Genomic DNA, 27,526 nt, shown 5'->3' with positions numbered 1-27,526 from the left:
TGTCAAACTCTTATTGGCCTTATACATTTTTGCAAAATCTTTCATTTCACACATTATACCTTCTCCCATCACAACACTTCCATCTCTCCCCCCCCCCCCGTATTGCATTGCTTTTCTCTGTTCATTTTTCTATAGTAAAAGTCCTGCCCCGGTCGCCCCAAAGTCCTTCCTAGACGGAAACTTTGTGTCGCCAAACGCCTCTGAACCAGGCACGTGTGACCCCCCCCCCCCCATACTCTGCAACCATTCAGAACTTCACCGCGTGGTTACAGCGACAGTGAGCCATTTCATCCCTGTAACTTAACTGCGAACGTGCCATCCGTGTGCGTAAGTGTATACGTGTGTTAAAACAGAATTCACGGTTTCGAAAATCTTTTATTTGCTTTTAATTTTTTTCACTTAAGTAAGTACACCCTCCACCGAAAGGAAAAACAAACCAACCTTAAGGAATTTTTTTTTTTCGTAAGTGGCTCTTGGGGCTGTTTGGAGGCGACTCCAACCTGTGCGCGTTCTTCCTCAGCACAATTCTCTTGCGCTCTTCCCGGAGCCCAAAGCTGTTGCTTCGTGGAACTTAGGCTTAGATGCGGGGCGGGAGAATGCAGTGTGGGAAAACCCAAGCGTAGAGCCGAAAGACAGCTTTCCAAGAGCCTGAATAGTCAGATAAGTTGGGATACTGTGGAGGGGTAGGAGAGTCCATCAGTAGGCGGTTCGTTCCCTCAGCCCTGCGGGAAGCTCGCAAGTCGCTGCATTGGGGCTGAGGGTCAGCTTACTTTCCCACCCTCCACCCACAGAACGAACCAGGGTAAACTCCGGGAGGCCATCTGAGCCAAGCTCCGCAATTTAGCTACTTGCACAGGCAAAAATAAGAAATTTAAGAAGGGAAAAAAATAACATATGCTGGGGAGAAGGGCATTGGAGCGGCTGCGGCGAGGCCTGGGGCACATCCTGGTGGCAGCTCTGGGATGGAGGACGCACGCGGGCGCGTGCGCTCGGTGTAGGAGAGCGCGCGAGTGTGCGCGCCGGAGCGAGGCCGCGTTCGCGTGACCGCGGGAGTGGGGGGGCGGGGCGGGGAGCGCGCCTCGCCAGCTGTCCAAGGGTGCCCGTCTGGCATAGACATGCGTGACCCCCTCACCTGGCCCCCACGTTATCCCCGAAATCCCGACAACACGCGGCAGGCTCGCTGGACTTTCGTGGACTTGGAACTTTGAGTCGCATTCGTTGCCCACTCCGTAGGCCTGGATAGTAGGCACTGGGGCCACGGAGCCTGCGGGAACGGAAAGGGGGGAGCAATACCTAGGCCCCGCTGTCCCCTCCCTCCCCTGGACTTAAGAAGCCGTCCGCGGTGGGGAGGCCCTGGCAGGCGGGCGCGGAGCCGTGAAGCCCTGGTGGTGGCAGCGGGCGGGGCAGGCGCTCCGGAGTCGGTGGGGACCGGGGGTGGGGGGGGAGGCGGGGGACAGCAGAGGGGAGGAGAACGCAGGGAGGGGAGGAGCCGCGCGGCCGGCGCCGCTTCCGAACCGGAAAGTTGCTCTTGCCGAAGTCCCGCCACCCCACCGTGCGCACTCCGCTCCGGCCGCGAGCCTCCGAGCCTGGCAGGTCGCCGGAGGACCCCGCGAAGTGGACAGGAGCTGGGAAAGAAAGTCCAGAGACAGGGACACCTGAGCCGGAGCGGGCTGGGCAAGCGGAGCGGGGAGGCGAGTCGCTTCCCGAGGACCAGAAGCGGTCGGCCGACCCGGAGCGCAGGCAGTGCGGCGCCCGAGCGGCCCGGGCGAGACAAAGGCGCCGGGCCGGAGCCCTGCCCGCGGCCGCTCGCTCCGGGAGGGGCGGCCCGGCGGCGGCGGGGGGGTGTGCGCGGCGCGGGCGGCGGCGCAGACACTCTATAAAGGGGCGAGCCCGGCGCGCCGGCGGAGACGGCGCCGCGCGGACGCCACCAAAGTTTTCAGCTTGAGCGGCACGGAGGGGCCGCCGCCACGGCCCGCGCCACACCCCGGCCCGCCGGAGCCGCACCTGGGCGACGGAGGAGCGTAGCGCCTGAGCTCGGGCGAGCGGTGGAACCCGCGATGTGAGCGGCGTGGGGCGGCGCGCACCCCGGTCCGCAGGCGCCGCGGCCCCTCCTCGCCAGCGCGGCCGCTAATTGCGAGAGCGGCCTCATTTGCATAGGCCGCCGGAGTCCGCTGGAGGCCGGCCAATCGGCGCGGCCCTCCGCTAATGGCCATGCATTATTCACCAGCCTAATTGCTCAGCCCCATGCGCGGCCCGCGCAGCCGCCGCCACCGCCCCGCGCCCCGCTCCCCGCGCCCGCCCGGCCGCCCCGCGCCCACCCCGCGCTGTCCCCGCCGGCCACCCCGCTGATGCCGCTGCCCCGCACGGGGCCGGAGCGCCGCTAGCAGCATGTCTCGGCGCAAGCAGGCCAAGCCCCAGCACCTCAAGTCGGACGAGGAGCTACCGCCGCAGGACGGGGCTTCGGAGCACGGTGAGGGCCGCGGACCTCAGGGTGGCCCAGAGTTCTGGGGCGCCCACCCAGGTTGGGAAGCGCGGGCGGTGGGAGCGACTGCGGGCGTCTTGGAGTGGGAAAAAGTTCCCCTGTTCTCGTGAGCCAGAGCTAGCTCTGAGTCCGGCCCCTCGGCCAGGCTGGCCAACCCGGACTGGTACTCCCTCGAAGCGCGCGGGAGCGGAAAAGAGTTGCGGGCCAAGTAAACTTGGCTCCGCTACTCATACTTGGGGAGCTGCGCGCGAAGGGCGCTGAGGCCGGGCTGCTCCAGGACGGATCCGAGTCGGCTGGGCTGGAGGCAGAGGCCGACTGGAGGCGAGCGGGCGGGAGGGGGGTCTGCGCTGCGGCTTCCAAGCGGCTCTGGCTCTCTGAGCCCACACGCTGCTTTGGGGGGCCGGGAGCCTCCAGAACGCGCCAGGACCCCTGGTCTAGCTCAGAACTGACCCCAAAGAGGGTGCAGCAGCGGGGAACGCGTCCGGGGCTCACCTACCGCTGGACGCGGGCCCTGGAAGCTGCCTCCTGGCCAGCTTTGTTCGGCGCCGCGCGCCTTGGTGTTCAGCCGGTGCTCGCCTGGAGCCTACCCGGGGGCCCAACGCCACCTCGGTGATCCCAGTCTCTGTTGCTTGTCCCTGATACCGCCAGCAGGCCGCCTCGGGTGACCCTCAGGCCGCGAACCCCGCGGTGTCCCAGAGCGTTGACAAATCCAATCATCCCTTTCGGAAGCAAGTGGGGAAGTAAATGTCTCTTGGCCTTTCGTTAATGGCCGACTAGGGAATTGTGGGGCGCGAGCACAGCTGTTTCTTTTGGGGGCTAGTGCGTGTGTGCGGTAGGACCTCAGCACGTTTCTGGCGGATTCCAAGTTTTTCCCTTCGGCCTTTTCATACTCTTTTGGACGTACCGAAATCGGGCTCTCGAGGCACCTTCGCAGTTACTTCGATGGTAGGAACTTCCTCCTAGTACCATCCAAAAGTGCAGGATGGGCGATGTGGAAGTTAAACACTAGAGAGGATGCGAATTTAGTGTAGTTGAACTTTGGCACCCTTAAGTTTATGGCACCCTGAATGGTGAGCCCTGGGCGCCAGTTTTGGCCCGCCTTGCTAGGGTCCTCAGGGCACCAGCAAGGAGGCCGAGGAGGGGCGGCTGCGTATGACAGAGTCCCCCAACTAGTTCGAATAATTTATTCCTTAAAAGCCAACTTTTATGATGAACCTAGTCTATTGTAAATTGCCTAGAGGCAGATACTAAATAATCTTTTTAGCTATGAAAATAATAGCATCTCTTTAAAAAACAAACCTCAAAAACCCTAATAGACGGAATTTAAGTTTTTCACACACAGCGGTAAAGTTTGACAAAGCATGCACGTCGCAGTCGAAAGTGAGAAAATGCCCATAGCAGCCCTGGAATGAATTAAATCAAATGGGACTCGTTGGGTCTTTTTGTTGCCGTGAGGTGAGGGACCCGCATCTCTGCAGCCAAGTCAGCCAAGATTAGAACGGGCGATATGCTAAAAAGAAACGCTTGCATATGTTGGGTAGATTAGGGACAAAGAATCTTTTTGTCATGGAAATGGATTTTTTTGTTTTGTTTACTTCTTCACATAGAATTTCTCACACTTGGGTTGTTTTGTATTACCCTCAATGACTACATGATCAAATGAATGGATTTATTTCTGCCGAATGAGAAAGACAGTCTTTCCCTCAAAAGAACTACACTGCATCCCAGTGAGGAATTTTAAAGCTTCATTATTGCGGCTCCTGAATAGCTCAAAATCCGCTTTCACAGCCGCTCTAAAATGCAACAGTGTAAATACTTCTCCGCTTTGTAGGGTCGTTATCAAAATGTGCAATGTCGCCTTTTATTAAAGCATATTTTAATTAATAGAGTAAAACCTCGTGTATTTAACAATTAGCAAGCCGAGGCACTGTTGTTCATTTTTAATTTCGCTTCAGAAATGTGAGTGTGGTAAAGTTAATCGTGTAAACATGTCAGAGGATATATAACCCCGACCGTGTTGAAAACCCCAGATAGTCAATTATTTACGAGTTCTCTTTTGAATTCTGCTCGCTGCTCGAATTTATTTCGAGACTCTTCCATATACAGGCTTTCTCTCCCTTCAGTAGCAGTGTTTCTATCCAGGCTGTGTTTTCTACAGTCATTCGGACTTCTGAGCCTGAGGTTACCACAGTTCCTCATCATATTTTGCAACAGGCCAAAAATAGCCCGTCTGAGGCTGAGCCCTAGTAAAGCTGCATGTGCTGTTCGGGTTTGAAGGGTAGTTCAGGCAAACTATTAAAATAAGTTCTTTCTGATTTAATTGTTCTGAAGCAGATTGTTCCTGGAGCATAAAAAATAGTCTGTTTCCATGAAGTCAAGGAATGCTCATGCTCTCTTAACTCTAACATAGCCAAGAGAGGTAGTTTGTTTTTTTTTTTTAAGGTAAATGGTTGTGTAAACTAAATTACTCCATTGTCATTTCAAATTCTTAAATTGTTTTGCATGCAGAGGAGGCAAACGTGTGCTGCTGCGTGAAGTTACCAGCGAGCCAAGTCTACAGTGTTTTAGAAATGAAGTAAATGGTTCCTTTGTATCAGTTTGGGTGTGACAAGTTAATTAAAGCGCCAGGTCCACCTCTGCAGAGGAATTGAAGGCTTTTGTTAATACCATACAGAACAGATACCTTATGAGAGAGAGAGAGAGAGAGAGAGAGAGAGAGAGAGAGAGAGAGAGAGAGAGAGAGAATATGAATATAGAGGCCAAAGATGCCTAGTCATGTTGATTTCCAGTGGAAACCGAATATTTTAAGGTTTGGGTTTTTTTTTTTTTGTTGTTGTTGTTGTTGTTGTTGTTGTCGTCCCCCCCCCCCCCAGGATTTGGTTTTTAGACAAGCAATAAGAAAAAGTCAGCAATAGCTTTGGTCCTCTCCACCTTTTAGACTGAAGGAATGAATGACAAATCTACATGAAAGCAAGCAACCCTACCTTATGGAGAGTTCTGGAGTTACCCTGGGATATTATTTTAAGTTACTGAGACTCAACTCCCTGCTAGAAACTGTCACTTAAAATTGTTTATTCGTGACTATTCCCCATCCTAGGAATAGATGTGATTCAGCTCTGGGATTCAGTTAGATCTCTGCCACCCAAGAGCCAGCTGAAGATTTTCGTTTCTAAGAAAAACTAATTAAAACTTGCACTGACAGTGCCACCCTCAAGTCCTACCAAGAACTTTAAAGACATTGCAACCGTGTGCGGCAAAAAGAAAAATAAAGACAGTTACTAAAGATGCATTTCTCAGTCCTGGGAAAGTCTGTGTTTAAGGAAGAACAAAAGAATGTTGTAATTTAAAACGGTTCTGAGGATGCATCTTTTTGTGGTCACTAATGACCTCGAGGTGTTCTTATTTTCTACCAGTTTACAGTATGTGGCTATCCTGAAATTTCTTTCAAATGTGGTAAGCTTCGACCTAAGAGCTAAGCAGTGGAATTCACAGACTGCTTAAGTTCAGGGATAGAAAGCCACCAGAGCTCAGTGAGGAGACCTTTTTTCTTTTATCTGTATATGCAGGGTCTGCCTCCCCCTCCCCCAGTACTCGCATTTACAATTCAGCATACCAAAAGGGACAATACAGAAGCCACTTTCTTACAACCACTGGCAGATTGTTTTCTCTGAAACACGAAAGGTAAAAAAGGGGGGGAAAAAGTAAGTGGAGGAGGGAAGGGGGAGAAAGAATTTGCAAACATTTCTTTTTAAAATCGAGTTCAAAAAAAAAAAAAAACTTAACCCGTTTAAAAATGCGCACTGTTAAAATGGGCGCCAATGAATTCCACCTTAAAGAGAGCTGATTATGAGACAAGAGTTAAGGCATTTAAGTAGAGTGTATTCTAAACTTTTCAAAGCTGTGCATAATCCAGGTTCTTCAGATGTGTCCAGACAGAGCAAGAGGGGAAGGTACAGAGGGGGAAACAGCAGGAATTACTTAGCAAGCCGATTATTTCTTTGTATCTAGAATGATGTCGAAAACAGACAAAAAGTAGGTCAGATTTCATTTTCAGCCCCACCGTCCACCTCCTGGTGGCCTTCAGAGCATTTTCTTTGGGGATGGGGAATGCAGTAAACAGAGCCAAGATTTCTGTTCTTGTGAACTGACCATCAGTTGGAATTTAGCATCCTCATGTGTAAGTCTTGGCACAAGGTCTTGTGTAAGTAAGTTAAACGTCTTAAAGCTGCTAATGCGATTTTCACCATCTTTTAATACAGCAACCTAGTTTTGAGTGTCATTTAAAAAAAATACGAAAAAGAAGGGTTTCCTTTTTCTCTCTTTCCCTTTACTGTCTCGCTCACTTTTGTTTTTGTCCACTATTTCTTGACTAGTTGCCAGTATAGGAGAGGCCAGTGGATCTTAGACATTCTCGTGAACATGTGGAACATGTGAGGAAATTCTGCTACTGCAGTGAGGTGCGTGTTGAGTTGCGCTTTTCACACGCAATCTATGTGAAAAATCGGATTTTAGTGTTTTAGGTAAACTGTTTTTTTTTTAATTATCTTGGATTTTTTTCTGTTGTAATTTCAACACGGTTATGATTTAAGGTATTGGGTTAACTGTGTGGCTGCCAGACAGACAAAGCTAGTAATGCCCCCAGAAAGTGAAAAATACAGTTTTTTAACAAAATAATGGAATGACCTTTATGCTCAAGACCAAGATTGATCTGTTTCTTAATTAAAGGCAAGGGGTTCTGGCCGCCAAAGGGGGCAGATGGTTCCTGAGTGTTCTCCCCTCGGAGGGGGGACCTTTCCCCTCACCTCTAACTGAGTGGGGTGTACTCTAGGAGGCGCAGCCCCCTGTGCGTTCTTCACAGTGAGGCATGGAACTGGTTTTTTTTTTTTTTTTTTTTTTTAAGTGTGGTCCTAGGGAAGGTGGGTGGCAGAACGCTGGCCAACTCGTGTCTCCTCTCCCTAAAGGTGAGTCCTTAGGACTGTGGTGACAAGCCTTGCTGATTTAACCTTTGCCTGCTTTGCCCTGCCAGGGGTGACCGCTAGATGTCAAGCTCATAATACAATTAGTGCTTCTGTGCCGTTGACCTTGGCCACAGAACTCCACACACCGTTCTGTTAAGAGTGAACTCCCGAGTCCTGAGTGTTAACCAGAGATCCCACGAGTTTGTTCCGTGCGGTGCAAGCTTATCAAATGCCATCCAGCTCAGCACAAGTGTTTATAGCTCTTGGAAGAAGAGAAACTAGCTTGGCTTTTGTGTAGCCATTACGTCTTGAACGGTTTAATTAACCCTGCAGGTGCCAGGGCACTTTGTCCTCCCTCCTCAGCCTTGTGGGGTCCTCAGAGTGGCCTCAGGCTGAGCTGTTTGATAATAGTCTTGTGTCGTTTGTACACATGCAGAGTCACTGGCGTCGTGGGGGTGGGTGGTGGCTTTTTCGGGATGACTTTCTGCTTGTATGCAGATTTCTCCCGTAGAAAGGAGTAGAAAGGAAGCAGTACCTCGACGTGATGGTCAGCGGTGGAAATGATTTAATCGCCTGGCCCGGTTGCCTAAAGCCTTAGACTTACAGGTGATTTCAGTCTCTTTCCTAGTTGTGGTGCTAGTGTGAGAGCTAGTTCAATGTAGACGTCTCTGCCGGCAATCCATTTTGCTCGGTCACTCTATTTCCCAACCCCTCGTCAAGAGAGTTAGGGACTGGGAGGGTTTCTATGAGCTCTGATAGCGGATTTCAGTCAAATGGACACTTGGTAGAAGGGATGTCATGAAAAGATGTTCTTGCCTCAGATCGTGGAGATTTCTGTGTTTAAGCCACCCTCAGCCAATTACGACCAGAGTCACTGGGTTCTAACACGTCTCAGGTCTGTGAGGATCTTGTTGTTGATACTGGGTTTTCTTTGTTTTGTTTTGTTTTTTTTTATGAAGCTCGGGGAGTCAAGCCTGGAAAACGCCTTGAAGCGCTACAAACATCTTTCTATCAAAGTAACTGTGTTCGATGCTACCTCAACTTTGTGTCCCATAAAGGGACAGTGTCTCAGTCCCCGGTGAGGAGCCTCACCGCACAGATTAGAACTGAACCAGTTTAAACAGAAGACGCCTGGGGCCTGTGCCACAGGTGGTCGTGACTTAACAAATTTGTGATGTGGGCCACTGAGTAAGAGGGATCCTGTGGGTCAGTACCGCCCTGAGCATAGCAAGACTGCCCTCCACTGTTCAACTCTGTGAGCACAGGCTTCCGGGTCTGGGGGAAAGGACAGAAATTTTTCTTTTGCGCCTGGAATTTCTTCTACATTGTTAAACCCAGTGGGGGTCTCTATTTGTCTCCTCCTGTGACACAGCTTGGGCTCAGCATGGCGATAATTCATCTTTCTTTATGGGATTCAAGGCTATCATAAGGAGTTAAAAAAGAATTAATTTGCAAGAAAATAAGTGTCTCCAAAGACTTTGAGAAAACTTGAGAAATGCTTGCTACATTTTTTGAGAGACAGAAAGACAAAGGAAAAAGTAGGGTTTCCTGTCGGGAAGACCTACCTGGCGTTTTAAAGTTTAAGAGGGGAAGTTTAACACGCCTCTCTCTGTACTAAACAAGTTTGCCTTCTCCCTCTGTTAATTGCAGTGGATTGAAAATATGTAGCAAAGGAAAGGAAGCCATAAATCATCAATTTTACTGCTGCTTTATAATGAGTGAAATTCTTTACACTTCTGAAAAGAAAAACTAAAATTAAGCCTCGCTGAGAGCTGAGCATGAATCTTTGTATAGAGAAAGCGTGGAGTCTCATCTGTATACGTTGCCACGTTTTTTTCACTTGGGGCTTGAGACAGATCATCATGCTCTAGAAGACAGAGAGAGAGAGAGAGAGAGAGAGAGAGAGAGAGAGAGAGAGAGAGAGAGAGAATGAATGAGAATGGTGTCATTTTCCAAAACTAACCAGAAGTGAAAGCAAGAGACTCACTGGGAATCTCGGTAGGTGAGGAAGACTGAGAGGTTTTCATTAAACACGAGAATACAAAAATACTTTTAGAACCAGTGCTGTGCAGCTGCCTTGTGGCTTCCTCTGAGGGACTGCGGGCCTTCCCCTTCTCCAGTCACAAACGTGACTGTTGCAAGGTGGAGTTAGGAATCCCAAGTGCTGGGAGGGCTACAAACCAACCCCAGATTTATTTCTTTTGCCTCCCCCAGTGCAGATGACTGGTTTCCCAGAATAGTGAGGGCTGCGTGGGCTTTTTGATGGGTATCATGACCTGGTAGCCACTGTCACTAACCAACTGGTCTGCTAACTAGGAAGAAGGCCCTATCCAACACCCAGATGGATTAGTTGGTCAACTGGTTAGCATTTTCTCTCCCCTTAGCGTATAAGTGTATGTAACCTTTAGAGTGAAGTGCTATAAAATGCCTGCTTAATCCCTGCCTAGTGAGTTTCAAATCTTAGCTGTTGAACAACCACCAGGCAAAAAATATATATATATATAAATTGCTTTGACACAGATGAGACCAATTAGAATGCTTGATTTTAAGTCCTCTCTTCAAAGAGAAAGGAAAAGAAAGGAAGGGAGGAAGAAAGAAAGGAAGAAAGAAAGAGTAAAAACTTGAATTGCCAATACATTTCCTAAAGATTTCTTTTTGCTGTCCTTTTGAAGAGTGTCTCTCTGACTCCGGTTACCCATAAATAAAAACTTTAGCAATATTAACTAGTGAGTTAATAACTTTTACTTTTTTAGCACGGTGGCCAGTTCAGAATGTACGCTTAAATGAGACACGGTTCGTGGTTGGGTAATATAACCTGGGCTTACAAGATGGCAGTTAAAGGCCAGTGGCAGCGGTGACGTGATAAAATATAAAGCAGCCAGGGCACCCACCTGGGTTCTCTCTTGCAGAAACAAATAACACCGTCAATTTCGTACATCGACACTGTTATGCGTGCCTGGGCTCAAAAGCAGGTTCTCATGTAATTTCTCTCCCTCTCTGTAGGATTTCATCAGAAGTCAACACTCACGATCTGTGAGGCAGTAAAACCTCTCGATGTTCCAGAGAGTCTTGTCCTTAGGAAAGCACACCACATTCAGTTATTCCCGATCATCCGTCAGTCCAGCTAAAGAGTATCTTGTGACTTAAAAACATTTCAAATAGAGGGAGGCAAGTTCAGTTTCACAGAGGGAACATTAGTCTTTGATTTGTATCTGTGCCTATCATAATAAATTTCTGCCTGTCTCCAACTTTTTTATAAAGGAGGTCTGGTTGCATTCACATTTGGAGAGCCTAGCCCTAGCTTTGGGCATGGAAGACACTGAAGTGTCTGTGTTACTGGCATTTTTAAACAGACCCCAGCAGAAATGTTAAGTGGGTCATTCTAATTTATTTGCCCCAGATAAGAAATGCTAATCATACTGAAGAATTTTCCCCCTCACTGACTGTAGTTTTTAAGATCACTCTTTGGCCAAAAGTGAAATTCATGATGAAGCTTCGCTTCCTTGTTGGGCTCATTAACATAAAGAACTGTTAAGGATTCCAGAGGGTCAGAACGCCTTTTCCCTACAATTCCCTCCTTCAGTCTGTGAGGAATATAGGTGGAGGATCACTGTACTTTGAACAAAGTATCTTATGTCGGGATAATTGTCACTTAACATTGTGTTAAACAAAATGACATTATTTGGTAGAATGTGCTTAAATATTCCGGGCACACTCTGTAGAGCTAAGAAACACTTATAATTTAGCAGCCCTTGCAGTGGGGAAAAAAAAAAAAAGAAAGAGAAAAAGAAATTACCTGAGGGTTCCCTTCTCAGCTTCAGTCAGTGCATCTGGATGTGAACCCTAAAAGCACTTTAACACAATGAAAAAAAAATACTAATGGGAATGTAAAAATGCAAATCTTTAAGGTAAATAGAGAATTGTTTGGGCCTGAAAAGCACCCGTGTTCTGGGTCACAATGCTACACTATGTTATAAGGAAAATCTGGGAAATGCTCATATTTGAAGGTATAACTTACTTACAGTTATGCAGATTAATTCTGTCTACACTGAATGTACTTTAAATGATCTCAAAGTCAGCCCACCCTGAAGCATCTTCTGAATGAATTTTTTCTAAACACACACTAAATGTAAAGCATTCTTTTGATGGGATATTGTCTGATACTGTAAATTTAAATTTTAAACTTTCAATTTTTGTGCATTTTTTGTACTGTACATTTCTATCTCCTTAAAGGAAACTCGTGTAGACAGTATTTCAAGGCCTTAGCAATTTTTGACTAGTACCAAGATTATACCTTTTATATCATGGCTTTGCACATTGGAAAGGAACTTTTTAAAGTCAGTCTCCTGCTTTGCTACTTCTGTGCATTTATTTTACTGCTTAATGCAAATAAGCTTTTTAACGTCCGTATATAATATATAATATGATATATGATATATGGTATGTGATACATGATAAATGATATAATGTATGATATGTGCGGTTTTGAAGAACATTATACAATTAATTAAAGAGAAATCATAAGTTAAAGAACTGGCATGTTGTTAAAACTTTCGAAATTAAGTTACTGGAATTTTGAGGAGCTCAAAGTTTGTTTTTATTCAATGATTAAAAAAAAATTCTGCACCACCCCCCACCCCCAACCCCGTTCCATAACCTTAAGCAGGTTTACAATTAGTTTTGCATATATTGAGCAAAGTTGAGCACGGAGTATTTGTTTTGCTAATGTGCCTATCTGTGGTATAAATCGGCTGTGTCTTTGCTCCTAGCTACCCTCAACCTCATTACAGATACCTATTACGTTCCTTCCCCCACGCAGTAATGAGAGCGCTTGCTGCAGCCTGATCTTCGCACTGAGCCTAGTTTAAAAGTCTATGGGGTTTATGGGTTGCAGCTCTAAGTTCTTTCCCCTTCAAATGGCTTAGCCAGTTAAGAAAATGCTAATTGAATGCTGCTAATAATTTTTAAAGGCATGTATAAATTACCTGGAAATAATGGCCTCGTGGAAAGCGACAGACCAGCCTCAAAAATATTTTTATTTCATTTTCCAGGCAAGGAGCACTGGGAGTTTCTGGAACAAAATTTAAAAAACAACCAACCAACCAAACAAACAAACAGACAAAACCAACAAGTAGATTTCTCTCCTTAGTATGGTGCTGAATTAACCTCTCCCCTGGAAAAAAGAAAGAAAGAGACCTTAAAAGAAAACTGTTAGAGACTTTTTAGCAAGTCCATGTACTAGCATTGGAACACCAGTGCCTTTTCAGGAGGGACTGGGGCTGGTTTGCTCTCCACCTCAAGCTGACTGGCCTGTGACACTTGCTTCTGTTCAGACGATCTGTTGCTGTCCAACTCCATCTGCAAGCCGATAAAACAAAAACAAAAACCCTTCAAGTCAATGGCACCCAAGCCAAGCTGGCACACCAAACCAGGCAGAGGTGGGCACCACACCCCATGGTGACCCAAAAAGCAAGCACCGGAAGTGTCACCGAGGGTCGATCTCCCCGCCCCCGCCCCCCACGGCTATTTATTTGATCAGGTGTGAATTAGAGTTGTTCATTAAACACGGTTGTTATTCGGCACAAGAGGGTTAGGGGAGACAGAGGAAGTGGCTGCCTACAACAGTAATTAAACATGTGTAACCAATTAAGGGCTTTTCCACGATGGTGCAAGCATATAATTTGCTAAGTCTTTCTATGAGAATAGATGAAAATAGGTACAGAAAGTGTGTCTGACTACAACATTCTCATGTTAAACATGTCAACATCAATGAACTTTAAATATATAATTCCTAGTTTGTTAGCAAACCACCAAACTCCATTGGCTAGTCACGATAACATGTAATTTTAAGTTCATTTCGCCAAAGAATATTGCATCTGACAGAGCCGATTAATTGGTACTAAACATGATTCCTTTTAGACATGGTGTATATTGATAGTCACTTGGCGGGTTCTCTGAAAGAGGGAAGAGAAGGACAGAAGGACGGCACCACCATTAGGATCTGGAGAAGCGCTTACAGTTTCTTTGTTAGGCTCACAGATCGTGGTATTTGGCCTAAATTCCCTACGTGAAATAAAAGCCTATTGACTCAGAAGGTTCTGGTAGGATCATGTTAGATCAGCACCACCTCAGCTGGGTTTAGAGATACTAAATCCACGAGCCCAGACCGCACCACACTGGCTTCCTGTCAGGTGCTGGTGTGTGGGAAAGGTTACGGATTAGCTCGGCAATGTTAAGTGAACTGGCAGAGACGTCTCTAATTTTGTTGGAAATGAGGAAGCCCGATGGTAAAGGGGAATCCTAATGAGCCCGTCGAAGGCTGGCTTTGTACCCAACAGACAGGGTGGCTGAGGATTGTATGAAGATATTGGAAATCGATGCCTTCTATGGAATTTCATTAAGAAGCAGTATCCACAATTGATAGAGCCTCATAATTTGATGGATTGTGCTAAGAAAATGATTAGCTAGCTAGAAAGAGTCATAGAACACACACGCTGGGATGTCAGAAATGTTGAAGTGGGGTAATTTGTACAAAATAAAAAATATTGATTTTACTGATGTGCAAAATTTTGAAATGGAGGGTGGCTGTCTGGCGGAGCCTGGCTGATGTAATCTCTTCTTGGTTTCCTAGGCGTCCCGGGGGACGGTGCAGAGGACGCCGACAGCAGCAGTGAGAGCAGGAGCGGCAGCGAGGAAACCAGCGTGTGTGAGAAGTGCTGTGCGGAGTTCTTCAAGTGGGCGGACTTCCTGCAGCACAAGAAGACCTGCACCAAGAACCCACTGGTGCTGATCGTGCATGATGATGAGCCGGCGCCGCCCTCCGAGGACTTTCCAGAACCTTCTCCTGCCAGCTCGCCCAGTGACCGCACTGAGAGTGAGGTGGCTGAGGAGGTGGCGCCCCCAGAGGGCAGCGAGGTGAAGGCTGTTGCAAAGGAAGTGGAGCCCATGGATGTGGAGGCTTCTGCGGACCAGGGCCCTCCAGGCCCAAGTGTGCCCCCACCGCCACCTGCACTGCCACCACAGCCAGAGCCTGCGGCCTTCAGCATGCCTAGTACCAATGTGACCCTGGAGACGCTGCTGAGCACCAAGGTGGCCGTGGCACAGTTCTCACAGGGTGCGCGTGCAGGCGGCACCACAGGCGCTGGTGGCAGCGTGGGTGCTGTGGCCATCCCCATGATCCTAGAGCAGCTGGTGGCACTGCAGCAGCAGCAGATCCACCAGCTTCAGCTCATCGAGCAGATCCGCAGCCAGGTGGCCCTAATGAGCCGGCAGCCTGGGCCTCCGCTGAAGCCCTCAGCCAGTGCCCCTGGAGCAGCCTCAGTACAGCTTCCGGGCCTGACTCCGCATGCGTCCCTCCAGCTTTCCGCTGGACCAGCCACTGCCTCTGCTGGCTCAGGCTCCACCCTGTCGGCAGCCTTCGATGGCCCCCAGCACCTGTCGCAGCCGCAGCCCGCTTCCGGCACAAGCACCCCCTGTAGCACTAGTGCTGGCCCCACAGATTCTGGGGCACACCCAGCCTGTAGCACTGGCCCAGCTCCAGGAGCTGTGGCCGCAGCATCCAGCACTGTAGGTAACACGGTGCAGCCCCAAAATGCATCTACGCCCCCTGCCCTGGGTCCCGGACCCCTCCTCAGCTCAGCCTCCAGTCTGCCAAGCCCTCTGCTACCTCAGACTTCATCCAGCAGTGTCATCTTCCCCAACCCGCTGGTTAGCATTGCTGCCACAGCCAATGCCCTGGACCCCCTCTCGGCTCTTATGAAGCACCGCAAGGGCAAGCCCCCTAACGTTTCAGTGTTCGAACCCAAGGCCAGTGCTGAGGACCCTTTCTTTAAGCACAAGTGCAGGTTCTGTGCCAAGGTCTTCGGCAGTGACAGCGCGTTGCAGATCCACCTGCGATCCCACACAGGGGAACGGCCCTTCAAATGTAACATCTGCGGGAACCGCTTTTCCACCAAGGGCAACCTGAAGGTCCACTTCCAGAGGCACAAGGAGAAGTACCCCCACATTCAGATGAACCCCTACCCTGTCCCAGAATACCTCGACAATGTGCCCACCTGCTCTGGGATTCCCTACGGCATGTCCCTACCCCCAGAAAAGCCGGTGACCACCTGGCTGGACAGCAAGCCAGTGCTGCCCACTGTACCAACATCAGTAGGGCTTCAGCTGCCCCCTACTGTCCCTGGCACCCACAATTACACTGACTCCCCTAGCATCACTCCTATTAGCCGGTCCCCACAGAGGCCCTCTCCAGCATCCAGTGAATGCACCTCTCTGTCTCCAGGCCTCAACAATACAGAATCTGGTATCACAGTGAGGCCTGAGTCACCCCAGCCACTGCTGGGTGGGCCTCCGCTTACTAAAGCTGAGCCAGTCAGCCTGCCTTGCACGAGTACAAGGACAGGAGACGCTCCAGTGGTGGGTGGGCAGGTCAGCGGGTTGCCCACTCCGGCTGCCACCACTGTCACAGACAGCGCCTGCACAAGCCTCGGGAGCCCCGGTCTTCCAGCTGTCTCCGACCAGTTCAAGGCCCAGTTTCCTTTCGGAGGGCTGCTTGACTCTATGCAAACGTCAGAGACCTCGAAACTGCAGCAGCTGGTGGAGAACATCGACAAGAAGATGACTGACCCGAACCAGTGTGTCATCTGCCACCGCGTGCTGAGCTGCCAGAGCGCACTGAAGATGCACTACAGGACGCACACAGGGGAACGGCCCTTCAAGTGTAAGATCTGTGGCCGCGCCTTCACCACCAAAGGCAACCTGAAGACTCACTTCGGGGTGCACCGTGCCAAGCCCCCGCTCCGAGTGCAGCATTCCTGCCCCATCTGCCAGAAGAAGTTCACAAACGCTGTGGTGTTGCAACAGCACATCCGTATGCACATGGGGGGACAGATCCCGAACACGCCACTGCCTGAGGGCCTGCAGGAGGCCATGGATGCCGAACTGCCCTTTGATGAGAAGAATGCAGAGACCCTCAGCAGCTTTGACGACGATGTCGACGAGAACTCCATGGAGGAGGACTCAGAGCTGAAGGACACAGCCAGCGACTCCTCCAAACCGCTCTTGTCTTACTCGGGCTCCTGTCCACCCTCACCCCCGTCGGTCATCTCCAGCATCGCCGCCCTGGAGAATCAGATGAAAATGATCGACTCGGTCATGAACTGCCAGCAACTGGCCAGCCTGAAGTCGGTGGAAAATGGGTCTGGGGAAAGCGACCGCTTGAGCAACGACTCCTCCTCTGCAGTGGGAGACCTGGAGAGCCGCAGCGCAGGCAGCCCTGCCCTGTCTGAGTCCTCGTCCTCCCAGGCTCTGTCACCTGCTCACAGTAATGGTGAGAGCTTCCGTTCCAAGTCGCCAGGGCTTAGCCACCAGGAGGATCCGCAGGAGATCCCACTGAAGACTGAAAGACTGGACAGCCCACCCCCCGGCCCAGGAAATGGAGGTGCCCTGGACCTGACAGCGGGCCACCCTGGTCGGCCACTCATCAAGGAGGAGGCCCCTTTCAGCCTGCTGTTCCTGAGCAGAGAACGGGGTAAGTGTGCGAGCACTGTGTGTGGTGTCTGTGGCAAGCCCTTTGCTTGCAAAAGTGCGTTGGAAATCCACTACCGCAGCCATACCAAGGAGCGGCCGTTTGTCTGCACAGTCTGCAGGCGAGGCTGCTCCACTATGGGTAACTTAAAGCAGCACTTACTGACACACAAGTTGAAAGAGCTGCCTTCTCAGGTGTTTGACCCCAACTTTACTCTAGGTCCCAGCCACAGCACGCCTAGCCTGGCCTCCAGCCCTGCGCCCACCATGATCAAAATGGAAGTAAACGGTCACAGCAAGGCCATCGCACTGGGTGAGGGCCCAGCCCTACCAGCCGGGGTCCAGGTACCTACTGGGCCCCAGACAGTGATGAGCCCTGGCCTGGCGCCCATGCTGGCACCCCCGCCACGCCGGACACCCAAGCAGCACAACTGTCAGTCATGTGGGAAGACCTTCTCCTCAGCCAGTGCCCTGCAGATCCATGAGCGCACCCACACTGGGGAGAAGCCCTTCGGCTGCACCATCTGTGGCAGGGCCTTCACTACCAAGGGCAATCTCAAGGTGAGAGGACCACAGCCTGAGGCTATGCCCAAGCCACGGGGCACCCATGGGTGGTGCCATGCACCCTTACTCTAGGCTGCCTGGCAGAGAGGGTTCTGTCCTTGCCTTTGTGTGTATGTATGCACATGTGCAGAGTGGGTGGTTTGTACATAGACCGTATGAGTGTACATAGTGTGTGCATGTGTGTGTGCATGTGTATATGAGTAGCACATGTGTGCTCATACTCAAAAGATATGCAGCCTGTTGAACAGTAGGACGAGAATCGGGAGTCCATGTTCCACTTGAGGTGGGGGGTCGGGGGGTGTCTGCCTGCTTTCTCCGATGGTGTCGGTTCTGCTCCAGGCCTAGGATCATCATAGATACGTGGTGAGCGGGCCCAGGACACAAACCTCTAATCTGAAAACAAAATAAATATAACCCTCAAACCTTAGCATGTGATACAAAGACAGGACCTGCTCTGTGAGGTCTAGAATGTTCCATCATCTGCGCGGCTGCAGACAGGGCCCCTGGGAGGGACACTGGATGAGAAGTTCCCCAGCTCCTGGACCCTAGAGGAAATGTGTTGTGTCTGTCCCTGCTTAAGCCCAAGCTCAGCTGAGTGCTGTCTGGAGACTGACTTCTGACAGATGCTCTAGGTTGCAGGCTAGGCTGCTGGCCTCAGCTAAACAGACACCACCTGTCTAGGCCTCAGAAGCCTCTCCAGGGAGTGCCAGTGGTCAAGACCTGTGGCTTCTGTGCTGAGCCAGCACTGAACTGAACAGGAGCCTCCTAAAGACCCTGCGGCTCTGGGTGGCCAGGAGGGTCTTAGCACTCATTCTCCTGTCTGAGGGGAAGCAAGAGAGGAGGCCTTCAAGTTCAAGGCCTTGTAAAAGCTTGAACGTGAGCTGAGAAGATACCTGAGCCTAGTCTACTTGGCAAGTTCCAGGGACGGAAGAGACCCTATCTGGAAAGGGGGTGGGGGGATGTTTGAAGGATAACACCAGAGGTTGTCTTCTGACCACCACGTGCACACACTAAGCTGGAGAACGGAAGAGGCAACAGACAAGGGCCTTTATTCTCTACAGTCTTGTGGGATTGTTTTTGTCCTGTTGGGGTGTGTGTGTGTGTGTGTGTGTGTGTGTGTGTGTGTGTGTATGTTGATATCTAGCAGGTTTGTCCTCTTAACAAGCCAGTTTCACTTTTTATATCCACAGAATGAAATACTGTGTGTCTAATACAAGGTGCTCGGGGAAGCTCCCCTAACTGCATTCTGCCGACCCCCCCCCCCCCGGGTGCTAATGCTTAGAATGTGGACCCCTGAAACATTGAGATCAAGCCATAGCCGCCTCTGAGTTCTCGACTTGCTTACTTGTGGCTTGTCTCTCTGTACCCCCTCACAGGTACACATGGGCACCCACATGTGGAACAACGCGCCTGCGAGGCGTGGCCGCCGTCTGTCTGTGGAAAACCCCATGGCCCTGCTGGGTGGCGACGCTCTCAAGTTCTCTGAAATGTTCCAGAAGGACCTGGCGGCTCGGGCGATGAATGTCGACCCCAGCTTTTGGAACCAGTATGCCGCTGCCATCACCAATGGGCTCGCCATGAAGAACAATGAGATCTCAGTCATTCAGAATGGAGGCATCCCTCAGCTCCCAGTAAGTCTAGGCGGAGGTGCCATCCCGCCTCTGGGTGCCATGGCTGGTGGGGTGGACAAGACGCGCACTGGCAGTAGTCCACCTATCGTCAGCTTGGACAAAGCAAGCCCGGAGACGGGAGCCAGCCGGCCGTTCACAAGGTTCATTGAGGATAACAAGGAGATTGGAATAAACTAGCAGGACACACATAAGACTCCACCCTCCTCTTCTGTCCCGAGTCCACTCTGCAGACTTGGAGCTTCAGGCTTTGGACCCCACATGCCTAGGCTCTCGTTCACACTTTACCCACGACAGAAAATCCCTGTACCATGTGGCTGCTGTAAGGCGGCCTGGAGAGTGAGGCACAGTACTGCAGTGGGTTTGACTGTTCTTAAGAACTCTGCAACCGTTTAAGTAAATTTCACACAAGAGCTTATGTGCTTGAAAAAAAAATGGCCTTAGGAACAGAAAGAGCTCAGACCATATCTACTTCATTTCTCCTAAAACCTAGTGACCCCCCTCTGTGTGGGGGAACGGGGTCCCCTGCGGTTACCCCATGAGCTGCATTCAATGGTTTCGTTCAAACTCTGTAGACACTTGAACTCTGTTTTAGGGACTCTTCGTCTTGAAGAAGCAGTTTAGTGCTCCAAACGCCGTGTATAATGACAGTCTCTTCGTCTATAGTATTTATGTTAAGATTATGCGGGTAACAGACAAGAAAATAGCCCAACCCTAAATGACGATTTTGTATCACAGAATACATCTGGCTATGTGATTTTTTTTTTTAAAGAGCAAGATTTGCTTCATTATAAATAAGTGGATTAATTCAATGCAGGCAAAATCGTGACGTTCTATTGGGAAAGATAGCATGCTTTTTTGTGTGCAAGTACCTGTCAGTAACACCCCCTCCCCCTTTAATTTAAACGTTTGTAGCTGCTATGTGAACGATTGTTCTCTAGTGTGGTCTGTAGCCCCTCGGCCGATCGGGAGCAGGTTACAGACAAGCATCACCGTGAAATGATTCACAGCTTCATAGGCAGTCGTGTGAGTAAATATTTCACATTATCAAAGCTGTATGATAAAGAGGTAATGTTTGTATCACGTGGTTGCAAATCTTAATTTATACAATTGCACTTTTAGAATTTTGTATTAGGGAAGTTTGTCTATAATTTGAAAATTTAAAAAAAAAGATGTAAAGTATTTTATAAATAGTACTTCGGTTTAAAGAAAATGGAGGGGGGAAAAAAACCCATGTCACAGTTTATTGGTTTTTTTTTTTCTCTTAAAAGTCAAACATGAGAAGTCTATGCTGTTTAAGCAGAAAAAAAAAAAAAAAAAAAAAGAAGCCACCGGGATTTGTCAGCACCTCAATAAAATAAGGTCTGCCGTTTCTTAAATTAACATGATTTATTTAACTTCTCTACAGAACCTCTTGAGAAACTGTGAGCACCATAACAAAACTTTGACAAATCATGCTCAGTCCCCTGACCCCAGGAAGGCAGGGGGACAGCGAGGTGCGCATTGCGCAAGCGCGATCTTACTGTAGGCTCCCCCCTCTGTCTCTCTCATACACAATACGGGGCTGCCTCGTAGCATTGGTCAGGGCGCGGATGAGACTGGGATACCGAGTGTCTGGCAGTATAATCCGTCATAACCTTGACATTTCCTAAGTCCGTGATTCATTGTCTTCTCGAGTGCAAACACGGTGTGTCGTCCCGATTATTCGAACCCCGATCTCTTTTGCTGACGACCTGTATAAACTGCATCCATTGAGCAAAGAAGCCAGATGCTGGGAGGCGGGGCTGACTGGAAACTTGAACGTCAGTGTTGTGTGTACTACCTCATTTTTGTGCACTGCAAGCATGCTGGGAAGTGACGCGATGGACTCCCAACAAAAATCGCTCAAGACATACTGTAGGTAGCTGGGTACCTCAGCAGGGAGCTGTCTGCGCCTGAAGGCTAAACCAGACAGTGTGAAACAGAAGGATAGAGCAGTCACCTCAAACTGAACCGACCGGGGAAAGCGTCGCAGGCGAATGGCTACCACTGGCCTGTGTCCGAGCAGAGAGCTTCTGGGCTCGTTAGCTGTTCCTGTCTGTGGAAATGAACACTGACCTCTCTGGCTCTGTTTTCCATGTAGTGAGGTGGAGCATCTTCAGGCCGTCCCCTCTCTCGCTGGGGGATGGGAGCAGGCGCTTCGGCTCTGGGAAGAGGGGACAGGTGGCTTAACGTTGCTGTGCTTTCGCAGTTGAATGTCTTGTTATTTATCCGTGTCCTCTTGGTGTGTTTTCTTCCCCCTTGTCTTGGTTGGTATTTGGTACCACGTTAGTGTTCTTTCTTCTCTCAAAAGGATGTGTATATAACTTAAGAAAAGAGAAATGTAAAGTGTTATAAACGAGACAGCTGATGAAGGCGCAGAGACCACCCCCATTCTGCGTTCAGGGCTGGCTGTCCCTCTGCGTGGTGAAGAGAGACACTATTTTTATACCGCAAAAACCACGCGGGGGTGAGGGCCTCCCAGAACCAGCCAGGGTGTTTGGTAGACCTGGATATATTTTATGATCAAATCTTGTGGCTTGACACATCTACTGACTGAAATGGATGTTGTAGACTAGGTTACTATTTTTGTCATACAGAACTGAATAAAATGCAGGATGTCCTATTATCTCTGAATCGTGTTCCCTGATTCTTCTCGGTGGAGTTCGCAGTGCCGGTCGTTTGTGGTGGATGCATGTCTGTGCTGTCTTCCAAGGGGAACATCCAACAAGGATCGGCAGGTCATATTTAAGTATTAACTACAAGTACATTGATCTTGAATTATTTTTTCAGTGCTGGGCACAGAACCCAGGCTCCTGTAAGTGCATGCCAGACAAGAACCTTGCCACTGGTCCGGATCTCTCCGCTTTGGTTTTTTTTCTTAAGTTAAATAGACATTTATCTGCTATGGAAGGTACTAGGCATAGATGCTTGCCAGAGAATCTGCAGTGTCCAAAGGCGGCCATGCTCAGGATTCCCTTCTATCCTCTGCACTGGGTGAACACAGCAGCTTTCGGGTCACCACAACACACAGGTGTTCTCAGATCCGTGTAGGAGCAAGCCTGTGCTCACAGACTGTACGCTCGGCAGATGTCACGTGGGCTGTCTGACGTCAGCCTCTGTCCACTCCCACTGGAGACGTCATTTGTTTTTAAATTAGTCACAGATAACATTGCTACAGATCATAACTTTAAGAACTCTTGGATAGTATCCTTTTCTTCTTCGTTTTAGACACTAAGTAACTATTGATACCCAGAGGCTAACGTGACTTGTATCAGGAGCAATGTGGGGAGAAGAGTTCCTTTAGGAATGAGGAAGGCACCAACCACTAATCCAGCCGACCATGCCTCCCTTCCTTAGGAATTAAACCATGTTTTTGATCCTTCCGAATTAAACAGTACCAACGTGTTTGAACTATTCAGATAGTAAATTCAATCTCTTTTTTTTTTTCAAAAAGAAAAATAGCAAAAAATTCCACCACTATTTAGAACCCTCAATAAAAATTTTAAATCCAAGAGAAAAAGAACATTATCTCTTCGGAAAATCACACTTGCAGGTAGCCAGCCAGAGATCTATGGGCTTAGCAACTATGGGTTCTACTTCCAACACGAGCTCTGGTTGCTCAAAGAGTCATCGTAAGTGACAACAGTCCCTAAAAATTATTTGACGACATTTCTATTCTAAGTTCATTTCAGGAGTCACTAACGTTTAAGTCCACATCGAAGCAGCACTACAGGGCCAACCTTGAAGCCGTGGATGAGGGTAGTCTGCACATCCCCCGAGCGTCTCCCTGACAGGCAGACAATACCAAATACCAAATGTCAGGGGCATTTCTTTATTCCCAAGCAGTGTCTGTGCTTCCACCCCACCGACTTCACACCACTGCCGTCCCTGAGCTGCATGGCTCTAGCTGCGGACACCTTAGCCCTTTATTTCATTCTCCCACCACGTGCTTGAGGCAAAGCAGTGATGCCATGTGACTGTGGCTCCTTGTCCAGCCTGTCCCCACCACGTACCCTGACCAGCCTAACTCGTTCACCGAACACCAGGGCTAAGGAAGGGTGGACACACTTGCTTGTCTACCACCAGAGCGTCTTGTGACTGAACAGTTCACTGGAGGATGACGGGACATCTTTGTGTCTCTTGGCTGATTTGGGCATGACCACGCTAGCCATTAAAATTTGACCTGAGAAAATACCTCTTACGGTAATAGGGAAAATTCTTTGCCTTTTTTCTTGAAAGAGAAATGGCTGCTATTAGCTGAGCATTCTTCACAAAGAGGGAGCCATAAGAGCCAGTCACAATGCAGTCATCTCCCGTAGTGTGTGGTGCTGAGTGGGAGGGCATGTGACCGGTCTTCACTCACCCTTGTGATATGCTCCGTAGAAGGTTAAGGTAGGAGCTGAAGTGAACACTGTATCTGCCAGAGGTGGGGCCTCTCCCCTCCCATCACCCAGCCTCCTTATCTATAAAGAGCTCAGAAGTTGATGATGAATCTGAATCTACTTCTCGAACTCCTGTTTTTGTTTTTTTGTTTTTTGTTTTTTTGGTTCTTTTTTTCGGAGCTGGGGACCGAACCCAGGGCCTTGCACTTCCTAGGCAAGCGCTCTACCACTGAGCTAAATCCCCAACCCGAACTCCTGTTTTTTTTTAAAGCCACTAATACTTATTTCCCTGTCGTGATTCAGTACACGGAGTAATTGACAGCATTTATATAGAGATATGCGATGTATCTATATAGATGTAGACAGAATGTGGACAGTTGTCTAAGATATTGTGATATAGAAAGTTTATCTCAAATAATTGCTGAAAGGTCCCTATGGAATCATTTTTGGACCAGGAAAATGTGTTTCTATCTTTAAATATGAAAGCAGCAAGAAGACATTCAGCTCATTGGCCTTCTTTCCAGGGCTTCAGTACCGGTGGTAAGATAAAAACACATTCTAATGAAAATTATGTTGACTTTATTTTCAGTTAGAAAACAGATTTTTAAAGCAATCTGACTTTTTTGTGTACATTACACACAAGGATGCACATACACATACATACACATATGCACACACATGTACACTACACACACTCATCACACACACACATACACACACGCCACATAATACACACACATTCACATACACATACACACACATACACACACATACACACACACTCACCATATACATACACACAAATTCACATACACACACATTCACCACATACACACACTTACTCAACACATACACACACACTCACATATACATACACTCACCACATACATATACGCACGCACACACACACACACACACACACGCCCCTGAGGAAGAAGTGAATGTTCAGATTAGCATGATGGTTTTTTCCCTGATCTTTAAAAATTAGAGGAGCCAGATCGTTAGTTTGCTCACTCTCTGGTTTACATCTCAGTCCGTCCGCATCTGCCCTTTTTCTTCGGGCATCTCAGGTTATAATTTAGACAAGGCAGACGTAAGCGCACCCACGTGAGGCAGGCAGCATGTGCAGCATAAGTAAGGCATTCACCAGGCTCAGGGGGGCCTGGCGGGCGAGTCAGGAGGGGCATCGGGACAGAAGAGAGACTGCCACTGGTGTCAGCATGTGTAAACGGAAAACAAGTGGCCCCTGGGTCCAGTCTATAGGCTGAAAGGGTGAACCTCTGTACATCAGTGTGACCACGCCCTGTCCGGGATTCGACCATGGAAGCAACGGTTGGATTAGAACTTTCCAAATGGGTTTATTTATGAACAAGGAGATTCTATGGCTGCCCCAACACACACACACACACACACACCACACACACACACACACACACACACACACACACACACACACACACACATGTTCTAAATTGGTATGATGTGTTTTTCAAAAGATCTGCAAGCTAGAACTTTTACAGAGGAACCTGAATCATTCTCTTTCAGCCATGTTGCATTTTGATTCCTCAATGGCTCTGTTTACTTCCAATCTTCCTGTGCTAACTTAAAAGACACAGATTTTAATGTGAGCAGAGGTGAATTTTGTTTCTTAGGGATTTCTTGTTTTGTTTTACTTTGTTTTGTTCATTTTTCTTTTTCTTGTTGTTGTTGAGGTAGTTTCTTTCTTGCACTGTCCTGGAACTCACTACGTGACCAGGCTGGCCTCAGTCTCATAAATATTCGTCCAAATGCTGCAAGACCGATTAAAGGCATGTGCCACTATACCCCTGAGATGAGAATTTTTAAGTGACAAAGGTCACCACATTTTTTTTTAGAACCAGCAGATCTTTTGATTAAGATCTAAAATGGTTCTGTTTTCTTTTTTTTTTCCCTATTTGTTATGTCAAGAACAGTTTAGAAACAACTGCCCTTGTGATCTTAATTTACCTACAAGAAGTGTGTGCCGACACCATTGAAAAAAGAAAATGGGGCTGGAAAACATTAATTTGCACTGCAAAGGACCAAACTTTTAGAAATATTAAAAACTGCTTAAGGCCTCCCTCCCTACAATTCCAAATAACTCTCAAATAAATTAGATTTTTGACAGAAATTCATCCCAGCTTTTTTTATTTCTGTGACTTTTAGTCCTGTACACACAGTTAGTTCCCCATGAAGGCATCTTGGGAGCTGTGCCCTTCACCGATCTCTGCCATGAAATCTGGAATCTTCCACGAGGCAAGTGTAATAGCCAGGTTGTTTGTTTGTTTTTTATCTAAAGCTTTAAAAAATATACTCAAATCCCAAGGACAGAGGCATCAAGACACAGTTCTATTATGTGTCACCAGTGTATAGATAACTTCTCCAGTAATGAGTTGAAACAGTTATAATTTCAGGCCAAAAGTGCCTGGGTCGTTATTACTAAGGAAAGGACGATATTGGGTGGATTCAGGCAGGATTCCTACAGTTGGTACAAGTGAGCCTCATTGGTAAATCCTTATGAACAGCTCTCCTAGGCTGAGCTCCAAGCATGCTCTAAATGATCTCGGGGTGTTCTGTAGAATCTGGAGCCCAGCCAGGCAGGTAAGTACAACTCTCTGTCACCCATGCATGCTGCCACCATCCCTTACTCAGGGTTTAGCTCCTGGCTTGTTGGCGTCTTTCCTTTCTGTTTGTCCCTGTTGCTGTGTTCTCCCCCATCTATTCTGGAAGAAGGTGGGGGGGGGATATCAGTTTAGTCATAATAATAATCTGGTTCTGTCAGGATGTCCTTTAAGCCAAGCTGTGACCCATGGCATCTTTTTCTCCTGGCCTGGATTAGATTCTCGGTTTTAGAAATGCAGGCTCAGGGGTCTTAGGGAAAATTAAGATCACAGATGGATCCTGCAGTCCGTGACTTATGTCGCAAGCCATGGGAAGTCCACTGCTGCTGAGTGCCTGGACACCATTCCTGGATCGTGGCTGTGTTCAGCCCAGTCCTTCCTGGTACCTGTGGGTCAAGGGATCTGTGGACGGGCCTAAGGCAAGCTATGCTCCATGGGTGTGTTGTCTGCCACCAGTGAGCAAACTGCCTGCCATGGGGTCACTCCGGGATTGGTCACGTAGTAAAGACAACCATAGGACCTGACTGGGACTCCTTTGCACATAGTATGCACGGGATAGAGCCATCTTGATACACATCAAGAGCATGAAGGCTCTAGGCCATGGGCTATGTAAACAAGCACATTGGAAGAGCATTATAGTCACAGACAAGGAAAAAGGGGGGTCACCACCCCCAAGTATTCTGTTGGGCAATGCAAGGTGAAACCTACATGGAGGAGCTTGGGGCGGGACCTTTTGATTTAAAACAGCCTTTTGAAAATTTCACTTTTAAAAATCTCGAACCCAGGTTTTTAATCTTAACAGCTTTTTTTTTTTTTTCCAGTAAGAACAGACTCAGGTTGTTTGCGTCTGCGTTTTAGCATTTAGTAAAAGCGGCCTTTGCTGGCAGGCAATGAGTCTGACCAAGATGGACACATTCAAAGTGAGGCTCGGCTTTGCTGAAAGAGGCGGGCTGCTTCGGGTCAGCGCATCTGCCTTTGCAGGGTGACAAGTTCGGTGTTGGCTAGGAAACAGGTTAAGCTCAGGTACTTCAAGTCATTGTTCTAAAGGGACAGCAACAGTTCCTCCACTCTGTAGACACGGAGCAAACAGCCAGCCTGTGTTTGCAAAGCTGGCCTAGTAGGAATCTCCCCAGCCCGGCTCAGTATCACTTGTATCTTCTCGGGCTTCTTTTTTTTTTTTTTTTTTTTTTTTTTTTTTTTTTTTTGGTTCTTTTTTTCGGAGCTGGGGACCGAACCCAGGGCCTTGCGCTTCCTAGGTAAGCGCTCTACCACTGAGCTAAATCCCCAGCCCCTCTTCTCGGGCTTCTTAATGGAGGAGACCGGGGCC

At 48.6% G+C, this 27,526-nt stretch overlaps 2 protein-coding genes across 4 annotated transcripts; one reads left to right on the top strand and one right to left on the bottom strand.

The window, feature by feature from the left end:
• Positions 1–303: 303 nt before the first annotated feature.
• Positions 304–2,390, bottom strand: LOC108348827 (uncharacterized). The gene is made up of 4 exons (XM_063277672.1): positions 2,319–2,390; positions 1,516–2,127; positions 1,133–1,264; positions 304–673 (listed from the first exon to the last, which is right to left on the bottom strand). The coding sequence occupies exons 1-3, from the start codon at positions 2,388–2,390 to the stop codon at positions 1,145–1,147; spliced, it is 804 nt and encodes a 267-aa protein (XP_063133742.1). The 3' UTR covers positions 304–673; positions 1,133–1,144.
• On the top strand, positions 1,904–21,812 carry Sall3 (spalt-like transcription factor 3). Of its 3 annotated transcripts, none has more exons than NM_001415703.1 (4): positions 1,904–2,470; positions 14,072–16,969; positions 17,186–17,526; positions 18,906–21,804. In NM_001415703.1, the coding sequence occupies exons 1-4, from the start codon at positions 2,389–2,391 to the stop codon at positions 19,335–19,337; spliced, it is 3,753 nt and encodes a 1,250-aa protein (NP_001402632.1). In that variant the 5' UTR covers positions 1,904–2,388; the 3' UTR covers positions 19,338–21,804. The 3 variants fall into 3 exon arrangements, with proteins under 3 accessions (NP_001402632.1, NP_001102362.2, XP_063133569.1); XM_063277499.1 differs by lacking the exon at positions 1,904–2,470 and adding an exon at positions 2,879–12,979 and having other exon boundaries at positions 18,906–21,812; NM_001108892.2 differs by having other exon boundaries at positions 14,072–17,526.
• Positions 21,813–27,526: the final 5,714 nt, after the last annotated feature.

This window comes from Rattus norvegicus, chromosome 18 (assembly GCF_036323735.1).
Source record: "Rattus norvegicus strain BN/NHsdMcwi chromosome 18, GRCr8, whole genome shotgun sequence".
NCBI classification, from domain to species: domain Eukaryota; kingdom Metazoa; phylum Chordata; class Mammalia; order Rodentia; family Muridae; genus Rattus; species Rattus norvegicus.
The sequence above is the reverse complement of the archived record's forward strand: the minus strand, read 5'-3'. Positions and strand labels throughout refer to the sequence as shown.

What these genes read in the sequence shown, in the direction of transcription:
- Sall3 (NM_001108892.2), top strand. Translation starts at nt 2,389, where the DNA reads ATGTCTCGGCGCAAGCAGGCCAAGCCCCAGCACCTCAAGTCGGACGAG. An exon ending in GGACGGGGCTTCGGAGCACG is followed by an intron (nt 2,471 to 14,071) that starts GTGAGGGCCGCG and finishes TTGGTTTCCTAG; the next exon opens with GCGTCCCGGGGGACGGTGCA. An exon ending in CTACCAAGGGCAATCTCAAG is followed by an intron (nt 17,527 to 18,905) that starts GTGAGAGGACCA and finishes ACCCCCTCACAG; the next exon opens with GTACACATGGGCACCCACAT.
- LOC108348827 (XM_063277672.1), bottom strand. Translation starts at nt 2,390, where the DNA reads ATGCTGCTAGCGGCGCTCCGGCCCCGTGCGGGGCAGCGGCATCAGCGG. An exon ending in GCCGGCGGGGACAGCGCGGG is followed by an intron (nt 2,128 to 2,318) that starts GTGGGCGCGGGG and finishes TCTCGCAATTAG; the next exon opens with CGGCCGCGCTGGCGAGGAGG. An exon ending in TCGGCAAGAGCAACTTTCCG is followed by an intron (nt 1,265 to 1,515) that starts GTTCGGAAGCGG and finishes CCGTTCCCGCAG; the next exon opens with GCTCCGTGGCCCCAGTGCCT.